General features: G+C 38.5%; 1 protein-coding gene across 4 annotated transcripts in view; it reads right to left on the reverse strand.

The window, feature by feature from the left end:
- Window positions 1-22,913, reverse strand: part of SNAP91 (synaptosome associated protein 91) — a 147,543-nt gene that overhangs the window by 27,879 nt on the left and 96,751 nt on the right. For all 4 annotated transcript variants that reach the window (XM_030315917.1, XM_030315913.1, XM_030315914.1 and 1 more), the window contains exons 15-22: window positions 17,985-17,999; window positions 17,672-17,839; window positions 11,069-11,176; window positions 10,170-10,433; window positions 9,856-9,933; window positions 9,610-9,681; window positions 9,092-9,175; window positions 7,694-7,777 (exon numbers count right to left, since the gene is read on the reverse strand). In XM_030315917.1, the coding sequence (XP_030171777.1) occupies window positions 7,694-7,777; window positions 9,092-9,175; window positions 9,610-9,681; window positions 9,856-9,933; window positions 10,170-10,433; window positions 11,069-11,176; window positions 17,672-17,839; window positions 17,985-17,999 (873 nt within the window). The remainder of the gene's footprint in view (window positions 1-7,693; window positions 7,778-9,091; window positions 9,176-9,609; window positions 9,682-9,855; window positions 9,934-10,169; window positions 10,434-11,068; window positions 11,177-17,671; window positions 17,840-17,984; window positions 18,000-22,913) is intronic.

The following is a 22,913-nucleotide window of genomic DNA, read 5'->3' on the forward strand; positions in this document are numbered from 1 at the left end:
GACCTCCTCCAATCTAGTCTCTGCAGTGCAGCTAGAGTGATCTTTCTGAGTGGAAAATGCTGACAAAGTTACTTCTCTAAATAGTGTCCTTCAATGGCTCTCCATAACTTTCAGATTCATCTAACGCAGATTCCTTTGCATAGTAATCAAGCTCTTCTGTCTCTGTTCCCTGCCCCTTCCCTGCAAACTAGATTGCATCCATAACACCATCATGGTGACTCAGATGCCTACTCCAGGAAGGCCTCTTGGACTGATACTGTCACCCACTACTATCAGGCACAGCTATGCCCACTCCTCCCACCCCAAGTCCAAGTGAGTTAGTTACATGCTCTGCCTCTGTGCCCTCTGCATCTGATACATATCTTCATCCTATTCCCATCATATGTCTTTATTTCCACCCCCAAATCCCACTCTGGGGATGGCTTTTTGGTATCAGGAACTGTGTCTCCTCCTGTTTTTCACTAATCAACACAATGCCTAAAACACTGGATTAATGTTTACTGAATAAGGACACTTTTGAATACAAAAGGTGGGGAAAAATCAGAGGCCACTGTAAAGCAACCAAAATTCAAATTACTTATCTTTTGAAGGCTGGAAGCAAATAATTTCTCTCAACAGATAGAAGCAGAAGCAAAGCTCTCTCTGTATTGCTTCTTTATGAAACATACAACTGGAGAAGGCACCAATTTCTTAATAGAGGATACTCTATTATTAAAGAATTTTATTACTTCCAGAAGTCTTTTCTATATTTAGTTTGGGTGTAAATATTCCCTTCTAATCTAGCCGCATCTTTTCTTTTTCATAAACTTCTTGCAAAAACATAACAAATGCTTTAAAAAATCCTTAAGCTTACATTCTGTAAAACCAGTTTACAATACTGAAAATGACTTTCACTGAAATTCTCCGATTACTATTTTCTAAAGCAGACAATAATGTTCAAGTCATGTTGTTCCTGGATATTGATAATGACACAAGTTTAGGCTTTCCTTATAGATGTATGAAAACAATGCAACTCAGAAAACTGTTACCTAATAGAGGATGGTCTTTAAAGTTCACAGTGGCTACCTGAGGTGACCTTTAGGATTTTAGTAACATAAGCATTGAAGAAAAGACATTCTCTAGATCTTTAAGAATACTATGAAGCAAGGATGGGTGAGAAGTAATTATTTTTGTGGATAGGATCGTTTGGTTTTAAGGAGATTGACGGCTGTGTTAATGCTGAGTGTCTTGAAACATACTACACCTCAAGTTGGAAAATGGCTGTGATTAATTTAGGCAATTTTTCTTTGGTGTGGTTCTCTTTGATATAGGTGAATGCGGAGAGAATTGTTCTCGAATCTCAGTTTCTTAAAACTTGGCCAAGAAGAGAAAACTTATGGTAGAATCATAGCATATTAGTGTTGGAGAAAGCCTTGGATCATCTGATTCAATCCTGTCTATCACTAGAAGTGATGCAAAGGGAAGTTAACATATCCACCCAATATTCAGTAGTAGAAAGGGAAAAACATGCATTTACAACACAGGGCTCATGTACTTAGTGCTACTGAGTTTCATAACATAAGCAGATCACATCCATAGGTGAATAAATAATGAAAAAAAATTAGCCCCTTCTTCGAGAAAGCTTAAACCTTTAAGAAAGGGTAAAGCTAACACTGTCATGGGGCTCACCAAGTTCTAAAGATTTTTACTTTTATTATTATTTTTTAATTTTTTAAATGTTTATTTATTTTTGAAGGAGAGAGAGACAGAGCATGAGCGAGAGAGGGGCAGAGAAAGAGGGAGACAGAGAATCTGAAGCAGGCTCCAGGCCTGTCAGCACAGAGCCCAACACGGGGCTCGAACTCACAAACCGCAAGATCATGACCTGAGCTGAAGTCGGACGCTTAACCAACTGAGCCACCCAGGCGCCCCTAAGAATTTTTACAGGTTGAACCATACAAACCATATGAATTGTCAATATTTGACCATTTTGGTCCTACAAAAACAGCAGGATTATATTGTTCAACCCAAAACATACACTAGCTCATTTCATCCTCACCCCAACTCTATGAAGTTTCGCAGATGAAAATACTGAGGCCAGAGAGGTTAAATAATCTGCCCAAGGCCAAATGATGGCAAGTAAGAGAGAGGATTCCACACAGGAATCTTCCAGAGCTTGGGTTCTTCACCACAATACTACACGCTTCATTTCCACAGCCAGGAGTAACATCAGAGTTGTACTCTTCCTATGGCTTACGAAGTTGACAGAGATCTAGAAAGATGACTTTTTCCCATTACGCTCAGTTCTGTGCATTATGCTCAGTATGTGCCCTCATAAACCTAAACTAATTGAAAAGCTATAAAATAGCCAACTGATTATCTTAAAGAAAAAAATCTATTGTTATACTTTAAATGAATTATAGGTATTAATGAGGGGAACTCCTCCTGTTAAGTGAAAACTTTTAGAGGCCTGGAATAGAGGTAAGAAAACTCACACCACTAATATTTCTTTCTATATGGTTCTAAGTTACATTAAGAAAGATATTCTATGGAATTTAAGCTAATAATCAATAGGCTTCCAGACATCCTGCAGGCATATTTGGGCTGTCCTACACTATAATGAATCACCAACTATCTTCAAGTGCTCAACCATCTACAGACACACTGCCTTTTGTCACAGATACTTAGTCTTATGAATCTATCTAAGGGGAACAGCCTATACACTTAAGGAAGTTCTATTAACAGATATATCAAAATTGATGGCCACAGTCAATATAATAGATCAGTTGGGTCAGGAGAGTAAAAAATTAAAACTACTGGTAATCTTCTTTTATGTTAAAGATGATGCCATCTCAATTACTCTGTAATGTAGTCAGTTATTAATACATTCTATTTACTAAGATCAATCTGAGATAGTATTTCTAGGATTAACAGCCTGAGAGTCTTTTGTCTGACACATTTCAGACTGTCTCCCACCCCCACAGAGTATGAAAGAATTGGTTCTCTGTAGACCTTCTCATTTAGTGGCTATTATTAGTTATTAACTCCACATTGAACATTTTTATATTTTAAAAATCAATTTAAAGACCTCTGCGGCTCTGCTAAAAAGTCATCTATGTCATGTGGTTAACAGAGAATACAAAAACTACAAATGGCCTCAAAGACTGGCCTGTATGATTTCCTGCCTTTAGAATTAAACATAGGATGTGGCCCATTCCTACACTAGTACAAATTTATGGGCAGTCACCCCAGAACTGTGACTATAATGGAAGAAAATGGTTTTCTTGCTTGCTGTCAACCTCAGAAGTTAGGTAAAATCTCTCTTAATCATCCACTTTTACATCTGTCATCCAGAAATCTATATATTTCAAACATCTATATTTTCATTTGGTATATCTGAAGAGGCATTTGAGAGCTTTATTACTCACTGTATGAAATAATATTTCCACTTGTTTGATAGAAACTTAACTTTCAAGTTTCTAGTCAGATTCCACCTGAGCTATGGATAATATCTATATCTTATCAGTAATCTCAATGATTTAGAAAGATTATTCTTTAAGTCTGTCCTCTTTGGCCAAAACAGTTGTCTCTTCTAGAATATTGTCTAGTTTCACCATTCTGGGTACACCAAACAGAACTTGAAATTTTTACTCAAGGGGCAGAAGACGACTAAGATGATATTTCATGCATAGTTCAGTTCTGGAGTTGGTATTATTTGACAGTTCTAGAAGAGTAAATTAGAATAAAAAATAGCCAGTTTTTATGAGAGATATGTCCAATTTAAAAGACTGTCCGTTTGATCTTTTTTTTTTCTAGTTTTAAATTACATATCAATTTTTGACAAAGCTTTCCCCCCAATTTGAGATGATTCTTAATTTTTGGTCTAAAAATTCTAAAGATCATTTTAACATTTAATTATACTACATATTTATTACATTTACCCTGTGACTTACATGTAAATTTATTCCCTCAAAAAAATTTGGGGAGCAAGAGCCCTGTTCAAAAACCAACGTTACTTTTAAAGAGTCTACACCTTCCATTACTGGGTCTGTGTATTATTTTTCTTTTTTATTCTCTTACAAAACAGTCTTATTAACAAAAACCAGTAATTCAAGATTCTAGAGACTCATGAAATACAACTTTCCCTCCCGCTTTTTTTTTGTTTTTGTTTTTGGTTCAAATTCTTACTTTGAACATGACATTTGTGGATTTCCTTGTTATCTATGATTGGGCTCATTTATCTTTAGGGGAAAAAAAAAGCTTCCTCTTTATTGTGGACTTGGCTGCTCTCTCCCTATACACACACACACACAAGTATAACACACATGTTAAGCCTCACTGCAAATTATCATAACATAGTACCCCAAATATTTGTTCTACCATTGATATTCATTCAACAGAAATGTCTGGGCAGTCTGAAAACTCTGAAATAGCTGCTGTCAGCTGGATTTAATGTATAAATGTAACTGGGATTTTATAATGTGTACTTTAGCAGGTTTTTTTGGCTAGGAAATTTGCTTCTAGTTCATAGTACAAAATTATATTAATATTCCATGATATTCTTCAATGAGAACATGGATTCTTGCTGTGTTACCTGAACAAATATGAGAAATGTTTCTAAATAAGCAAAACAGAAGTATGAAAAACCAGTCCAAATACTTAAGATCTACAGAAATTAGAATTTAAAAGTCTCTTATATCAGGATATAAGGTAAAAGAATAGTTGACTTCAGGCCAAGTAAATCAGACCCAGATACGTACAGATTAAATTATAAGAATTGTCTGTAGAACAAGCTAGACATTAAAACCCATTTACACCTACTTACACTAAAAATTCATTTATTTAAATAAAAAAATAGAGAAAGGAAAAAATGTGCACAAAATACGTTTCCCATCACTGAAGAGGTCACAAGATGATGCACTGGAAAAAATGGGAAGTGTACAGTCAATAAAACCTATGTAAATGACACTGTCACTTTCATCACCAATTTTCTCCCTTTCTATCTCATTTTACTAAGATTTCAGGATGGATGACACAATCGAGCAATTCAAGCTTGCTTCTGGTGAGTTCTAACTTGCACTTTGTGTGTACTTCCTTGTTCGACCTCCTTGGATACGAAGCTGTGCAGGCTCAGGTACCCGACGCTGCACTTGGCAGTGGGTGACAAAACTATTCCTGCTTGTTCCACGTGTGTTTTAGACCCTATCTCACCCCCAGGATCACATCTCTTGGCTCTGCCACTGACTTCTAACTTGGAACTGGAAGGGAACATTGTGTTTTAAAGACTTCTGAGAATTCTGCAAAAAGCCAGAACATTTGATTTCACATGCCATAACTTTAATTATAACTGCAAACCTTAATTATAACTGCAAAGCAAAAGGCTTATAATCAGTAATCTTTTATTTATTTATTAACAGTATTTTTATGTTTATTTTTAAGAGAGAGACAGAGTGTGAGTGGGGGAGGGGGAGAGAGAGGCAGATACAGAATCTGAAGTAGGCTGAAGGCTCTGAGCTATCAGCACAGAGCCCGATGTAGGGCTTGAACCCACAAACTGCAAGATCATGGGCTGAGCTGACTGAGCCACCCAGGTGCTCCAGTAATCTCCTTTGAAAATTGACAAGGTCATTTCCCCCAAATAACCACTGAAAACTATGCTATTTCTGTGGCCTATTAAAATAAAACCTATTGCTGAACTTTGAAAACCCGAATTAAGGTTATTGGTTTTGTAAGAGCTTAAAAGCTTCTGTGACCCATTTGAAGCTGCTATGAAGAACACCCAGGCCAGGAGGAAACCCAGGTGAGCCAGTATTTTTTCCCCAGGTAACCAGCTGTGATGTGTGTTAAGTGCACTGCCTCTTATCATATTTGTAGGTTCCAAAGTGCACAGCAACATTACGGTGGAACCCTGGTTCTTCGCCATTCACAAAATACCAGCTGGTGGTCACTAATATGAAGTGGATTCAGCAAACAAGAGTGTCATATTTAACCAGGGTAGTCTGGAGAGGGTGGGAAAGACACAAAAGAACTGCTACTGCCCCTGGGAAAGTTTGTTAAATAACCAGTCTGAAAGACTGATGGAAGGAAAGCGTCAACAGCTAGGCTGTGATTATCCTTTCGGGCCTCTTGAGAAAAGATCTGACCTCCATGATCTCACCGTCGTGGGATGGAGCCTCACGTTGGGCTCTGTGCTGACAGTGCGGAGCCTGCTTGGGATTCTCTCTCTGCCCCTCCCCTGCTTTTTCTCTCTCTGTCTCAAAATAAATAAATAAACATTAAAAAAAAATTACCGAAAAATGACTTGACTTCATATCAAACTTCCTACAATTCTAAAAGGTGATGAGGGTCCTTTAATGAAGTCATTACTCATTACTAACCCAAGAATGAACGTTCTATGCCTGCTACACCTGTACAGGATTGTTCATTACATGAAAAAATAAGACCTAGTCACTGTTTCAGGTGCAACATGACTAGCAGGGAATTTAAGCTGAGAGACTCTGAACGTGGCAACGTCCTTGTGCTGATGTGACCCACACACACAACAATCCCTTGCCAACCATATGACCAAAATGCATTCCTTGTGGTGACCAAGGAGGAACATTGGAAGCTGAATCTGAGTGTCTGAGGCCTCTATGATGCTACCGCTGCACTTTGTGTTATGTAACCTTCTAAGTGAAGTCAGAATGAGGTAAACCAGCAGTGTCTTTTGAGTTTGACTGATAACCTGAGCCTCAAACTTACTATTGTGGTCTTGCAAATGGCAAATGCTTTGCCTGTAAAAATAGCAATTTCTAGGTCTGGCTAACATGAAGCATACTTTTCCCTGCCTCCAAGGAAGGCTGACAGTTAGCTTTTACTATCTTTGAGTCTTTGAAATCTTCCCTGCTGTTCCATCTTTCCCATCCTGGCAATAAGCAATAATCCTAGACATCTTGTGTCAGTCTACGCCACACTATGGCCCTGTTGAACTGAGCTCTCCAGAAGTTTTCAGATTAAAAAACAAACAAACAAACAAACAAACAAACAGCTAGTTAAAAAAAGTGGCATAGGTAGCAACAGTTTCAACCCTGGTGGAAATCTGTAACACTTTATCCTGGAGTTACAGAATCAGTTGACAAACATAATGGTATCTTTCCACACAAATTTCTTTAAAAAAAAAAAAAAATGGGCATAGGCAATACAAGATAAAATTTGCTACATAAGCATATTACCTCTTTTGTAAACAAAAAGAAATGTGATGACTGAAAGTAAGGCATTTGGGGCGCCTGGGTGGCTCAGTCAGTTGAGCGTCTGACTTCAGCTCAGGTCATGATCTCACTGTGAGTTTGAGCCCCGCCTCAAGCTCTATCTATGCTGACAGGTGGGAACCTGGAGCCTGCTTCGGATTTTGTCTCCCTCTCTCTGCCCCTCCCCCACTCACACTCTGTGTGTGTGTCTCTCTATCTCTCAAAAATAAAATTAACATTAAAGAAAGTAAGGCATTTAAGAGCATCCAAGGAGCCACAGGGGTGACTTGTATACAACTGTGATTTTACTATTGGTATTTATACAATCTTGGGAAATAACCTTCTATTATACAACGTCTTGTTTTTCAGTTTTATGTCTCAAAAGGGAAGGAATACATGCATGTTGAAGTTTACATATCTGTAACTTATAAAAATATATCAAAACTTAACTTCCACAAAATACCATTTTATTTTAATGAATTAATTACCAGCTAGTAGGTCTGCCGATGCTGATGAACTAGAAGCAGCCTGAGGTGCAGGTTGGGGTTCAGAAGCACTACTTCCAAATGCATCTACCCATTATCCATTGTGCAGCAAAAAAGTAAAAGAGTGTAAACAGTAAGTACAGTAAGTAAATTAAGTGTTTATCAGAGAAATGCATAGACATGACACTTTGTGTGGTGAACCTGTCACCTTCGGATATATGAAATGACTGAGTCAACTGAATTATGTTCTGACCACGCTCTGAGTTTATTCTCTCAAAAAAGAGTCCGAGAATATTTCAGATTAATACCTCTTTGTAAGAGTAAGACAATTCTTCTTTTCCATTTAAAGAAAAAAAACCTCTGGACTGAATCCTGTCATCTCTTAAAATAGGATCAAGGTTTTAAAAATTTTACCCAGAGGTAATACAATAGAACTTTCCCATTTAGAACTCCATTAAACTTAGCAAAAAAAAAAACAAAAAAAACAAACTTAATTTGAGCAGCAGCAGCAGCCCAACTTGTACCTTTATACCACAGTTCAGTGTTTATTTGCCACAAGTTTTGAGCTCCTGAATGTCAGAGACTGTGACACCATTGTACCCCTCATGGCTCATACCATGATGCTTCGGCATTCAGTGGGGAAGGTACTTGGTGTGGTTTAACTTACTAAAAATGGCATTTTAGCCTGTGGCACACACATTTGTGGACATTCATGAAGAAATCACTTCAAATCTGTACTTATCCCTGAAATTTAATACTAAAATAAGATTTTAAATCCATCATCCAACTGAGTAGCTTAAGAGTTAATTCAGTGCATCTCCCTGCCTTCAGATAATACACAAAGTAACAGAAGAATACATTTAAATCAGTGAAACATCTTCTGGTTCTCTGGCAGGATTTAAAACATTAAGCTCAACATAAATAAACCCTACAGAAAAATGTATGGCTCTCCAGCTTATGTTTTCAGTTTGGACTGGTTTATTTGTTTTCAGTTCCAAATTATCTAGTTAATATTTACATTGCTTTTTTTTTTTAAGATCTTAGAAATGTTGATTTAGCCAATAGATCAGGATCACCAATGAAGAACAGTAGAAGGAAATTCCAACCAGCTGATTCTACATTAGGAGGAACAAAAAGTTAAAAACACAAAGACTTCAAATGAAGAAACGATCGGTTTCATTAGGCCATGCATTGGAAATTATGGTGAGCTGATGAGAATGAAGATGACGATGGCAAAGAAATGGAAAAGGTCTTAAAAACGTAAGCTTACACAGCTGAGAGATGGAAATAACTTCATGTAGTCAAAAGAAAAAATTGATGGGATATAATGAAGCGGAAGATCTAAAAACTATTCTGGGGGGGGGGAGACTCTTCACGTGTTGAAGGAGGAGAGATACGCACCCCCAAAAAGGTCTATCACGCCCGAAGAGTCCACCTTTGCTGGAGAGGCAGTGGTTGCAGGAGACGGTGCTGCAAATGCATCCACTGCGGTGAAGCACACAACAGGGAAAAGGGCATGTCACCCAGGGGAAAATAAAACCACGAGCCTTGACAGATGACTTCTCAGGATTTCATGTTTAACAGCAGGCAGTAAGACTGCAGACCATTTTAACAGTTGAGAAGAAGCAAATGGATTTAAAAATACATACTTTCCAGAAGAAAATAACATTTGACTCCTGAAACTCAGAGATTTTAACATGGGGGAGGGGGGGATAAAAGCTGTGTCTTTTCACCAGCATTAGATTTGAAATCAGTAACCTCATCAGTTCGTGATGAGCCAAAATGAGATTTATTTCTTTCAGGCGAATTCTGAGTTTAAAAGAACTCAAGACGAACCTGCGTGTTTTCGTATCCGCCTCTGCACACACATAACCCCCAGCAGACATCTCAGAAGGCTTGGCCTTGGCAAAAGCACTCACCGGATAAGAGGTCAGCAGTGAGAGAACTCTCAGGCACAGGAGAGGCCCCTTGTGGTGGAGAGGAGAAAGCATCTTCCAAAAGTGAAACAAACCAAAACCAAGCAGAGGTAAGTAGAAAGCTGAAATCAAAGTTAAATATCTAACAAATGCATTATCACAGGTGAGCACAGAGAGTTCAATCAAGAAAACATCTGGGAGAACTAATATATAAAAAAAAAGGGAGGGGGGGTTGCTTTAGATGTTTACCTGTACCAAACAGGTCTATGCTAGGAGCAGCATCTGGCTTAGGCGCTGCAGCGACTTCAGGAGGAGACTCAAACAAATCTAAGACCAAGAACACACATGTCTTTACTCAACTCGACAAAGCAGTCCGACACAGCATCACATTTCCGGTTCTGAGTGCGCACGTGGGACAATTCCGAAATAAGCAGCAAACGGTTTCTAGAAAAGCATGTAGTTTACACGGTAGTCATGCAGTAACGGTTGTGTGTGCAGGGTATCTCAAGTTATCAGAATTCAATCCACCAGGTGAAGAGAGTTCAACAACAACAAAGAATTACCACCAAAGATATCTAGAGCAGGAGGAGCGGCGGTGGTGGCGGCGGAGGTGGTGGCGGCGGAGGCGGCGGCGGCGGTGGCGGAGGCGGTAGTGGCGGCAGCGGCAGCTGCGACAGCGGGAGCAGGAGAAGGAGCAGTGGCGGGAACCGGAGGGGCTGTGCTAGCTGTAGGGGTAACTACAGGAACACTGGTCTCAGGTGGCTTCATTGCAAAGAGGTCCAGCTCGGGCGCAGCCTCTGCGCTACCTTCGGACGGGGCAAAGGGGTCTTTTGGAAAGGAAAGTGGAGACACATACAGCATCGGTAAGGAGAGAGACAAGAGAGAGGCATCACAACTAGGGTGAGAGACACCTGACACAGATATTCACACACTAGCTAAGCACTGGGCTGCGTGGATTTCATTACTGGCACTACTAGCCTATTAGCAAGGGTCAGTGGTTTGGACGTTTCTCTAAAGAAAAAAAAAAAAAAAACTTAGTGGGTAACACAGTTAAGAAACCGGAACACTTCAAAGTACTGTTAAGATTAGCCTCCAGTCTAGGATCAGAGATTTTTCTTCAAACCCTCAAACTGGGCAATTTGGTAGCTTTGAAAACTCATTAAAACATGCCTATATATTAGAACTCAGTGTTAGAAAGGAGTACAGTATAGCGTTGGAGGACAAAAACATTAAGAGAGCATACTTGCACTGACAAAAATTGTCAATCTTGAGAAATTGTCAATTTTGATTAAGTATGCACTTGATCGTCTTAATGTTTTAAGTGCCAGCACTATCTATTCCGTTGTGAATGATACTTGCTACTCGGAAGAGATTAAAGTTAGAAAAACATGGCCACATCTAACTATGGGAGTTTCACATGAGGAGAGAGAAACAACAGACTTGCTCATGACTTTCAACCCACCATTTCCTGAACATGCATCGAGCGCTGCCGCTACGGGGGTTGGGGTAGCTGGTGCGGCGGCCCCTTCGGATGCTGCAGGGGCCTCCCCAGGAGAAGCTGCAAAGGCATCTTGGGTGCAGTTTTTAAAACAACAGAAATTAAAAGGAATAAAAAGAGAAGAAAATATAGTAAAAGAACCAAGTTAAATTGCGAAAAAGGCTCCCTTATACAACATGAATTTCTTAAAATGCATTTTTACGGCCCATGCGCTGCTGGCAGTCACAAAACAATGATTCTTTGCACTCCTTCATGTTAGTCACATGCAAAGGATACAGTGTTCATACTGCTGAGGCCTATTAGGATCCATCAGGCCACAGGATTCTCATTGTATAAGGGCTCTGAGAAGCATGTTTTATGTATCATTAGAAATTAATGGATGTGAAAATTAAAACACAAAAATAACTTTATTATGTAACTTAGGATCTTGTTAATCTTTCATGTCTAGGTAATACTTATTCACTATGTTACTAAGATGTCTCCGACTGGTGGTTTCTACCAAACATAGATGTTTTCCTTAATGCCCATAAAATTAAACATATGATGGAAATGTAAACAAATAATTCTAGTTAAAAAAATATTTTATGGTCTAGTACAGGAAAAATTACACTGTTAACATGAAAAGTTTACTAAGTACTCATAAAAGTTAAGTCTTTGTTATCCTTGAAAAGCATTTTCAGATACAAGCAAGGATTTAAGGAAATAGAAAACAAAACTAGGGGATGACACCATATTGCCTTTATTTCAACTTAAGTTTATTGCTGTTTTCAAATATTGTATTGCTCTCATTATTTGGAAAATGATCTAGTTTCAACATACTAAAAACACGGTTTCATTTAAGACTACAAGCATATTACTATTTAGAGCAGAAAATTCATTAACAAACAGGTAGCCCCAATTTATAAATATATAAATGGCTGATGTGTACAAATGGCACCCAATGTATTTCTGCCAGTAAACCATGTTAGTTTGGTAAAAAACAAACAAAAAAAACCCAGAGTTTTCAAAGAAATTCTATAATTTGAAAGCACAACAGAATGAGCCAACATAAATATGATTTGCTTAGAAGAAACTCCTTGAAAGTGGGGACCAACACCCATCTAGAATCGGCCACTTACCTGCTAGACTTCTCATCCTAAAATACTGCCTTCCACAATATCTACAAGTGTCCCCAAGAACACTGTTCCTCTGGCCATTAAAAAGAAATTGTCAGATATGCTTGTGAACTACTACACAGTATCTTCCCTTTCTTGGAGATTTACATAGTCAAGGCACTTGATTCTGAGTTTAACGGAGCATGTTCCAAACTGATCTGAGTATGAAACAGACTTTCCTGTTTTCCTTTCCTGAGGCCCAGCATTAAGTGGAACAACAAACATGAAATTAGACACTTGGGTTAAAAGTTATAAAAACACAAATATCCTTAGAAGACATAATGAGACAATCAGTTACTCATATCTTACAGGTTTATTTGGTTTGCTTACTTCCCTCAGCTACACAAGGGAATATGTTTTCTGAGCAGAGGTCACTCAGGGGAGAGGCCAAATAATACTGGAGTGTGGATAGGCCAGTCTTGCTTCCCCAGAAGCCATGCTAAGTGTGCTGTGATAGAGAGCGCTTAGAGCAATATGAAAACCTGAAGAGCTGGGGCAGAACACAAGAAAGTATAGGAGGAAGTAGGCAGGGCTGAGAGTATTTTGCCATGGGTCACGTCAGTTTTTCTTTTTATTTCTATAGATAGAAGTGAGGATAATAATACTAAAACTAGTAGAAACAGTGATAGCTGTCCCTAGTGAGTGTTCATGTGCCACTGTGTAAATGTTTTATGACATTATTAAATTTAATTCCTATAACTATCTCATGATGTAGATTCTATTATCTTTACTCTGTAGATAAGAGAATGGAAGCTTGGAAAGTCTGAGTGACTTGACCAAGGTCACACAGCAGGCAAATGGTAGAGTCAGCATCTGGCCATAAAATGACAGAGGCTTTGTGTTAACCACTATGCCACACTGTTATGAACCATGCCACATTCTACTATTTCGTGTTTGTCCGATGGAATAAACACCAGTTATGTCAGTGTTGGGGACGGGAGTCAAATAAGTATCTACGGGCTTCCCTCTGCAGTTACCACTTACGTGTAAGCAGGTGAAACACATATTTGTAACCATGTCCTCAAAAGAGGTTTTTCCTCCCTGCCAGCAAGATGTGTATCTCCTTCAAATGCTTCTCCTGTTACTGAAAATTAAAGATTATAAACTCGTCTATTCTCATCAGAGGTTCTCTTAAAGATAGGAGCCCAGCTGCCCCAGGTTCCGTTGGTTGTCTTCCCAGGCCAGAAGGCAGAGATGTGCACGAGTAAGACTGCAGCCCCAGCCACTGCCTGAGTTAACACCAGCCCCAGCCCGACTGTAGCCAGGAAGGAGACCATGAATGAGAACTGTCCAGCAGAGCTCAGTTGGCCCTCAAGCTGTGAGAGGTAATAGAATTTTTTGTTGTTGTTGTAAACAAATTAAACTTGTTTTACTACCTAGTTTTCTTTCATTATCAAAGGCAGTATTAGGGGCGCCTGGGTGGCGCAGTCGGTTAAGCGTCTGACTTCAGCCAGGTCACGATCTCGCGGTCCGTGAGTTCGAGCCCCGCGTCAGGCTCTGGGCTGATGGCTCAGAGCCTGGAGCCTGTTTCCGATTCTGTGTCTCCCTCTCTCTCTGCCCCTCCCCGTTCATGCTCTGTCTCTCTCTGTCCCAAAAATAAATAAACGTTGAAAAAAAATTAAAAAAAAAAAAAAAAGAGAAAAAAAAAAAAAGGCAGTATTAACCTTCCAGTTTTGAAAACTCAAGCTCTTTCTAATCAAGTTCTCTTTCCCTTGTTACCCATTTGCAGTTCATTTTTACATACTGGCTATTTTCAACCCGTGCTATTTCCTGGAAATGCATGTTCCTGCTGTTCTATAATTATGGACCCAGTCCAGGCCTTCCCCAGCAAAACAGTCTCCCAGCCACTGCTACGGACCAGTCTTTTTTTTCCCCTCTAGCAATCTAGGAAGAATTTTCTCTCAAACTTTTTATCATGTGACTACCTTTCTAAAAATTTCTTATAGCTATCATTTTCCCAGCTTGAATTCTCCCCATCTTCTCCAGTCCCATGAGCCATCTTTAAATCGCTTACTTGGACAGGGGTTTTAATCACTGTCAACAACCTGAAAGTCACCATTCCAGTCTTCCCCAAAGGTCCCAGGTTATGACTCTTACACAAAATCTAGATTCAAGTGCTTATATTTAAGTACTTAGTACTTAGTTTGTTAACCAACTTGCACAAATGAGAGCAGGCTTGTGAAGGAAGTTCTCTGATTTTCCAGCCACTTGGTTTCATGCTCACAGACTACATGCTCCTGAAAGCCTGCTCCCAAACTGACACAGGTGACTGAAAGTGTACCCTGGTGAATGTGTAGAGGAATTAGTATCAATTAGCATTTGAGTGCTCAGGAAAAAAAAAAAAAACCCTGTGTTGTCACAAACAATATGCTGCTGTTGGCAAAGTATCCACAAGTGAAAAATAGAATATTTTAGAGAAGTCTGTCTTTTATTTTTATCAACATCTGTAAATTTTACTAATTTTTAAAAGTACAATACTATCTTGTAGTCTTGTTCTGTATGATCACAGAAAGCATTTTTCCCCCTTAAAAGTTCACTTTAAAAAATAAAGTGTGGGGCGCTTGGTGGCTCAGTCGGTTAAGCGTCTGACTTCAGTTCAGGTCATGATCTCACAGTGAGTTCGAGCCCTGCGTGAGGCTCCGTGTTGACAGCTCAGAGCCTGGAGCCTGTTTCAGATTCTGTGTCTCCCTCTCTCTCTGCCCCTGCCCCACTCACACTCTTGTTTCTGTCTCTCAAAGATGAATAAATGTTAAAAAATTAAAAAAAAAATAAAGTGTTTAGTAAATATAATTTTCTGAAAATGTTTTTAATGACTTACATTGAAATAACTAAAATGTTATGTGGGGTATCAATGTGAATATTTAAAAATATCAGACATTTTCCATTTTTCAAATTTATTATGAGTGCATAGAAATATCAATGTTTTAATATTTAATATTCATGAAATTAAACAATTAACTACTTCCCAGAAATAAATCTCTTTAACTTATTTCTAAAGACATCTACTTAATACTGGGGCGCCTGGGTGGCTCAGTTGGTTGAGTGCCCGACTTTGTCTCGGGTCATGATCTCCCGGTTCGTGAGCTCGAGCCCCATGTCAGACTCTGTGCTGATAAGCTTGGAGCCTGGAGCCTGCTTCAGATTCTATGTCTCCCTCTCTCCCTGCCTCTAACCCACTCACATTCTGTCTCTGTCTCTCTCCAAAATAAATAAACATTAAAAAATTAAAAAAAAAAAGACATCTACTTAATACTGCTGTATGAGCTAGATAAAACCTCAAAAGTGCATGTTTTAAAATCATGTAAACAAAATATCTGGTGCCCTTATTGTATTTAAGAGTTCTACCACTTGCCCATTTTAGTGACACAAAATAAGAAAAAAAATGGCCACACAACATGGCCCATCTCTAGATGATTCATTATATATAAATCAATAAAGAACATGAAAGAAATTAGGGAATATCACTGAAAACTGTGCAACCGTGACACCTGTAGACTCCTGGCCATAAAGGTAGAGATTTTACAGCTAAGAGGTCAGGAGATAGTTTACGGAGCTATCCAGATCAGTAAAAATAATTATGATGAGATTTACAGATGTACTCACTTTACCTACAGCCAGATGACTAGAAAGGATATTGGGAAAATCACAAGGAGAGCCCCATTCTTTGGGATTAAGTTACATGACTTTCTGCAGTATTAGTCTTTTAAACTGGTATTTCAGGATAGAAAGAACCATGAAAATATTTACAAATATACAGGTCTTTCTGATTGACGAATGTAGAAAAATCAGCCATAAATGATCAACACAAACAGCATAATGGCACAAAGACTATTTCAAGGAACTATATCAGGCTTTACTATTCTAGAGAGCCATGGAGGAAGCAAGATGGAGTTGACTGTTTTCTTAAAGGCACTTAAGTTCCTTACAATTGGATTGAAAAATAAAAATCTAAACAGCTAAAGGTGTAGAAATATTTAAGCAAAAAATAGTTATCTGTCCTGTTCATATGTTCCTTGAAGTGTTTCTGAAAAGATGAGCGTACGAGAAACCACCCGTACCCAATACTAATAATGGGGAGGGGGGAAGGGGGTGTGTGAAGAAGTTCGTTTTACAAATTTAAGCTGAAAATTTAATTTTTGGCCTCAAAGTTATAGAGGCATAACTGAAAAACTAACTTTCACTAGTGGTTGACTACTTTCAATAAAATATGCAAGAGCCTGCAAACCCCCTTCCTCCACTTTAAAAAAAGGTTTCTCCTGCAACAGGAATGGCCGCGCTGCAAGCAGCGGCAACTTCCTTGTGTGAAACAATGGCAACGGTGCTGTGTCCACCGGAGCGCTCCTGTCTGAGACAGTGCTGGCAAGCCTCAGAGACTGGGGCATGGCGGGTGGCACAGTGGGACGGGCCAGTAAGTGTATGTTCCCAGGGGAATGTATTAACTCCATGAGAGCCTGCCAAATCTGTCCCGCTGTCCGCATCACTTGCTTCCTCCAATTTCTTTGCCATATTCTCAAAATGCCCCGGGAAAGATATTATACGGTAACAAAGAAACACAAAACTATGATGAATATAACACTATTCGATGCATGTATTTGATATGAGCACTTCTCCAGGTGTGGACATTAGCACCGCTCAGATGGGAATATGTAAACACACTAGCTTCGGTCGGTTCATAAGGTCCAGGCATATTATACCGCCAGAGTCTAGGATATCTGACGCAAGCTCACAGCTGTGAGTCAACTCTGTCAGAATTTACATTTGAACATAAAGTGTATTTTCAGATGATCATTTCAAAGTCTAACCTAAACCTGTTTTCAATCAGCATGTGAGCGTTGTATCAAATGATCTCTCAAAGTTCCAAGGCCAAAGATGATCCAACTCTTTGCTTGTACAGAACAAGCTTACAGTTACAAAATGGGCGTATCCCCAAACTTTCTTCAGAGACCTCCAAATCTGAACTACTCTTGGATGACTTTTTTCCAAATCTTAAAAAATAACTTAAGCCAGAACTTCCCCTTCCATATTCTGCAAATATGATTCGTTCAGCTAGTTTGAAGGTGGTCAAGAAGCCAAACCTAAATGTGATGGAGAGGCCTGGCACCACTCTCACATAGATGCTGCAGGGCAGGGACATACATGGGACAAGGGTTCTAACAGCAATTTAAATCCCGACGCTTAAAAACTGGAAACATCACACTGGCCTAAAGCATTGCAATCTTTGCTCTAAAGCTACTAAAATTAAGTGAAGATGAAATTGATAAAGTTAGTGTTGATAAATATATATGAAGAAACATTTAAAAAGTAAACACTCTGACATGTTGTCCTATCACGTGAACATTTTTAAGCACCTCAACTCTAAGGCAACTCCCAAACCTGGAAGGAAAAGGACAAAACAGTGATGTGACTGACTAACCTCCAAAGAGGTCCACATCAGCAGTGACAGCGGTGACAGTTGTAGTAGTTGAGGCAGAGGCTGAAGCAGTTGCAATTTCAGCGGTTGTGGTAGGAGGGGCAGGCTCTGGTGCAAATGGGTCTGAAATTTGTGCTTCAGAGGGAACAGAGGAAATTGCAGCCAGAGAATCTGTGTTGTACCACAGACAAAGAACAAACAGGAGGGAAGAGGAAAGGACAAAAGATGTACCAGGCTCCAAATCATCAAATTAAGGAAGTGATGAAGAGACAGAAGTCTCTTTTAAAACAGAAGTTTAAAATAAAGCTTTACTCACCCTCTCCCAAAAGGTCTATCGATGTCCATTATGTGTCAGCGTATGAAGAAATAAGAGAGAGCTGAAACACGCAAGCACACCAACGTCCGAGCAGGGCGAGGTACTAACTGAAGATGTTTTTAGCTTTATGCGCCTTTCTGAACCATTTATAATTAAAAAATAATGTATCATCTGTTATTATCATGGAATGTTTGAGCAGGAAGGGGCCGTAGGGATCCTCTAGACCATGCTTTCGATTTTATAGGTGGGAACACAGACAGCAAGGTCAAGACACTTACCTGAAGTCAGCACTAAACAACTTTGACAAACTCAATTTATTGTCAGATTTATCATTTCATCTGCTTTGACTGATTTACTATAGGATAAATATCAATTCTGAAGAAACTGTAGTTGATCGAACTTTATTAATCCTCTGTATCTGATGTGTCACTTCAGGCCAGAATACCACAGAATAAAGAGAGACTTTATGATAGCTATAGTCTGACTGAAGAACATACCACACGTAGTCAAAGAACTGAATGCAAGTTTAGGAGTTAGGGAAAAAAAACCCTCAAACTACATGATTTTTTTCTTCATAAGTTTCACACTCAGAGGTTTTTCAATTCAATATATAATCTTTCCATTTATAGACATTATGTGACAACATATAAGAATTATTATTTAAAACAGATTTTTTTGAGAGAGAGAGTGTGTGTATACATGTGAGTGGGAGAGGGGCAGGGAGAGAGAGAATCCCAAGAAGGCTCCACAGACATCAGCGTAGAGCCTGACACAGGGCTCGATCTCTCAAGATCATGAGATCATGAACTTAGTGGAAATCAAGAGTCAGACACTAACCAACCGAGCCACAAAGGCGCCCCGAGAATTATTTTTAAGATGAATGTGAGAGATTGTGTAGCATTAACACTTTTCAGCCCTTCTGAGGTCTGCACTCCCTTCAGAGGTACATACTTTCTTAGTGTTCAATAGTGAGATTACAGTTGGGATCCAAATAAAAAGCCTGGGAGGGGTAATTCTTAACTATACTATGACTTTAGGTTAAACATTTAGTGTCCGATGGTATGCGCATACTCCCAGTCATGTGATAAGCCTCAGGGCTCATATTTGAATTCATGAATGTTACTGGAAATTTATTTTAATCATGAAGACATTTTATCAGAAGTCATTAGTGAGCTATTTTTTAAGAGGCTTAAAAACATTATGAGAACTCAATAAACTAAAAGTTCTAGAAGACATTTTAAAAAACTGAGAAACATAAATTTGACATTAAAAATTATCACATTCATTTAGGGCGCCTGGGTGGCTTAGTCGGTTAAGTGTCCGACTTCAGGTCAGGTCATGATCTCATGGCCCATGGGTTCAAGCCCCGTGTCAGGCTCTGTGCTGACAGCTCAGAGCCTGGAGCCTGCTTCAGATTCTGTGTCTCCTTCCCTCTCTGCCCCTCCCCCACTTCTGCTCTGTCTCTTTCTCTCAAAATATAAACATTAAATTTTTTTTCAATAAAAAATGATCACATTCATTTAACTATGCAATTTCAAACCCAATAAATATTAGATAACGCACTCTACAGATACACTAAGGTAATCAAGGCTCTACCTAACCAAATCTTATACATTTCATTACATTAGAAAATGATAACAGGGGCGCCTGGGTGGCGCAGTCGGTTAAGCGTCCGACTTCAGCCAGGTCACGATCTCGCGGTCCGGGAGTTCGAGCCCCGCGTCAGGCTCTGGGCTGATGGCTCGGAGCCTGGAGCCTGTTTCCGATTCTGTGTCTCCCTCTCTCTCTGCCCCTCCCCCGTTCATGCTCTGTCTCTCTCTGTCCCAAAAATAAATAAACGTTGAAAAAAAAAATTTAAAAAAAAAAAAAAAAAAAAAAAAAGAAAATGATAACATACAGGGTACATCACATTAGAAACAGTTTTTTAATTTTAGAACGTATGCATAATGAACACCAAGCAAAGATGTTGGTTAGATTTGGGGCTGTTAGATGATCAGGTCCCAAATCCTGAGAAAAAGAAGGTCCTTCCAATAATTCCTTAAACCAGTAGAATCAGGCCCAATACAACTGTTACTCAATAGTCATACACCCTAAAATTTTAATTGGAAACCAAAGTGGGTCATCAGAAGCCAGAAAGACTTGGTTCTCTATTCTCCTGGCATTGGTGGGACTCTGTCTAGCCTTGTTTTATCAATGGCTATTTCAAGATGCAATCTGACTTAGAAGGGCTAAGAGCCATGTGATGTTAAGTTTCCAGACCTGCAATTGTCTATGACAGGGAATGGGCAATTTATTTTGTACATTTGGTAAGTGATAAAGGAGAAGACTATCTATGTGTACTAGAAGGAGAGAAATAGAAATATTTTTCAAAAGTATGAAAGATTAAGGAGCACCTGAGTAGCTCAGTCAGTTAAACGTCCGACTCTTGATTTCAGCTCAAGTCACGATCTCACAGTTTGTGGGTTCAAGCCCCTGTGTTGTGCTCCTTGCTGGTGGGTACAAAGCCTGCTTGGGATTCTCTCCTTCCTCTCTCTCTGCCCCCTCCCCTGTTTGTGTGCATGCGCTCTCATTCTCTCTCTCTCTCTCTCTCTCTCTCTCAAAAAAAAAAAACCCAAAAAACAAAAACAACCTTAAAAAAATTATAAAAGATTAAAACACTAGTTCCTTGCTTGTGACTACTGTTTTTTTCAGATGGAGGGCTATAAGACTGCTTGCAATATGATTAAAGATAGAGAGTAAAATTTCCTAGGAAAATTTATGATGATTAAACATACTGGGGCATTACTGATGCTGAAAACTTTTGCCACAGGTTTTAGTCTCTAAAATCTGAATTTTCTGGAGGAAATGTAATTTATGTTACTTATTTCTTGCTTTATGCAAAATTTTCCCTACTATAAAAGAAAGCCCTACTTTAGGATGATGGGAATAGTTATTATTCTCAAAGCTACCACTTTTTATAAAGGATTAAACTATACAAACCCTTGCCCCCAAACCCACAGCAGCAGAGTTCAATTCACTGCAAGTACTACATAATCAGACATATTTTTTTGAACTAAGAAAATTACTAGAAAATATTCACTGTAATTGAGGAAACAGAACTATAACCGAATTAACAAGGAAATCTGTATTTTGCAGTGATATGCAGCTAAACTTCTTAGGTTAGGTTACTGTAAAAGATTAAATGCATTAATATATTTAAAGTGCTCACCCATGCCTGGAGTGTATCAAATGCTTGTTAATGATAACAATAGCAATAGCTAATATTTAAGTCAAATTGTAATTTTCATTACAGAAATACGAATTTCAAAGGTTCTATAAATCTTTCTGTGCGTGTGTGTGTGTGTGTGTGTGTACAAGGCATGTTTCCTAAACAGCCCATAGATATGCCTCTCAGATTTAATTAGCAAGTAAATGGTAATATAGGTCACCAAAATTGCTTATACTATGGCTAATATTCCCCATGAAAACTATTAAAGTCATATTACTGCATAATAATGATGAGCCTTCAAATGCACGTTGGTAATTAATTTCTATTAGGTTTCTTAATTCTAATAAAACCCTAGTAGTAATTCTGTATTTCTCAAAAAGTTAGAAATTTCACTTCAAACATTTATAATAAGTAATGATCTGTTTCCCACTTCTAAGACACACAGAAATACAACATACATATTCACTTGTTTGTGCTGAGAGATGAATTTATTATGAAGAGAAAAACACTCTCCTTATTACGGGGCCAGAGGCAGGGATTACAAAAAGCTCTATCTTCTTTCAGTCAAAAATGCTCACTATTGGTCAACAGATGCAAATCTTGTATGCATTATTTAACTTAGGTTTACTAAAATATGAAATTGCTAAAATTTGGTTGTCTCTTACACCAACAGAAAAAAATACCCTCATTACAAGATAACCCTTAAAATGCCAATATTTATCAGTATGTATAACCTCCAAGAGAAATTCTTAAACATCTGAAGTGGCCATGGATGCTGGAAAGTGAATCCTCTTACTAGCATTATGGTCAGATAAAAATATCCAAATAGGTCTAAAAGAGTTTCAGAGTTTGTATTTTACTGTCTGGTTATACAAAATTAAAATGTGCTTTAATAATAGAAGTGACCTGATTTCATCGAACAAGACTGAGAAAGTGATTTTATTTATTTATTTTTGCTTAGTCAAATGAGCCAAAATATATTTGTTACAATTTAGCATCATGTTCTACTACCCTGGCATATCTGTAGGATAAATGCAAACTGAACATGACTAATATTACTCCATTTCATATTATGCAAGTTTACTTCAGTGTCTTAAGACTTATAATTTTTACTATTTTGCTTGGGAATTAGAGAATTTATTAGTATTTTTCTCTCTAGCTGATTTTTCTACTGCTATGAAATACTGTAGTCATAGACATTTTCTTGAGACAGAAGACTAATGATGTCTAATTATCAAAAAGTGACCATCAGGTCCTAAGCCAAGGTTCTATTAGCCTGGAGGGTGCTTTGTACTATATAAAAAGTGTACCGTCTGCACCAGCAGATAAGGAAAAGAAAAGCACCCCTTTTTCAAGGATGAAAAGGGTCACAGCTTGAATAGCAGACAGTGGGCTGAATTTTAGCCCCTCTCATTCTGCCTTTGAGCAAGGCACAAACTGCATGTCCCTCTTGAACAGCACTGTCTAAAATCACACGATTCTGCTTTCTTCTTTATCCATTGCTATCTTAATGCTTTGGTCTTCAATGGTCACTTATTTCTAACAAGTAAAGGCTGAAATGTAGTCTCACAAAATTGGTTATTATAACCTATTCTTTACAGTATTGTGTGTCTTAGCAAAAAGTGCTTGAAGATGGAAATGAATAAAACTGTTTCAGTGCAAGTTTAAAAGATCTCATCTAGCTTTTACTTTTTACTTGGCATTCTTTTGGTGCAAAATTT

The sequence above is a fragment of the Lynx canadensis genome, chromosome B2 (assembly GCF_007474595.2).
Source record: "Lynx canadensis isolate LIC74 chromosome B2, mLynCan4.pri.v2, whole genome shotgun sequence".
Classification (NCBI taxonomy): domain Eukaryota; kingdom Metazoa; phylum Chordata; class Mammalia; order Carnivora; family Felidae; genus Lynx; species Lynx canadensis.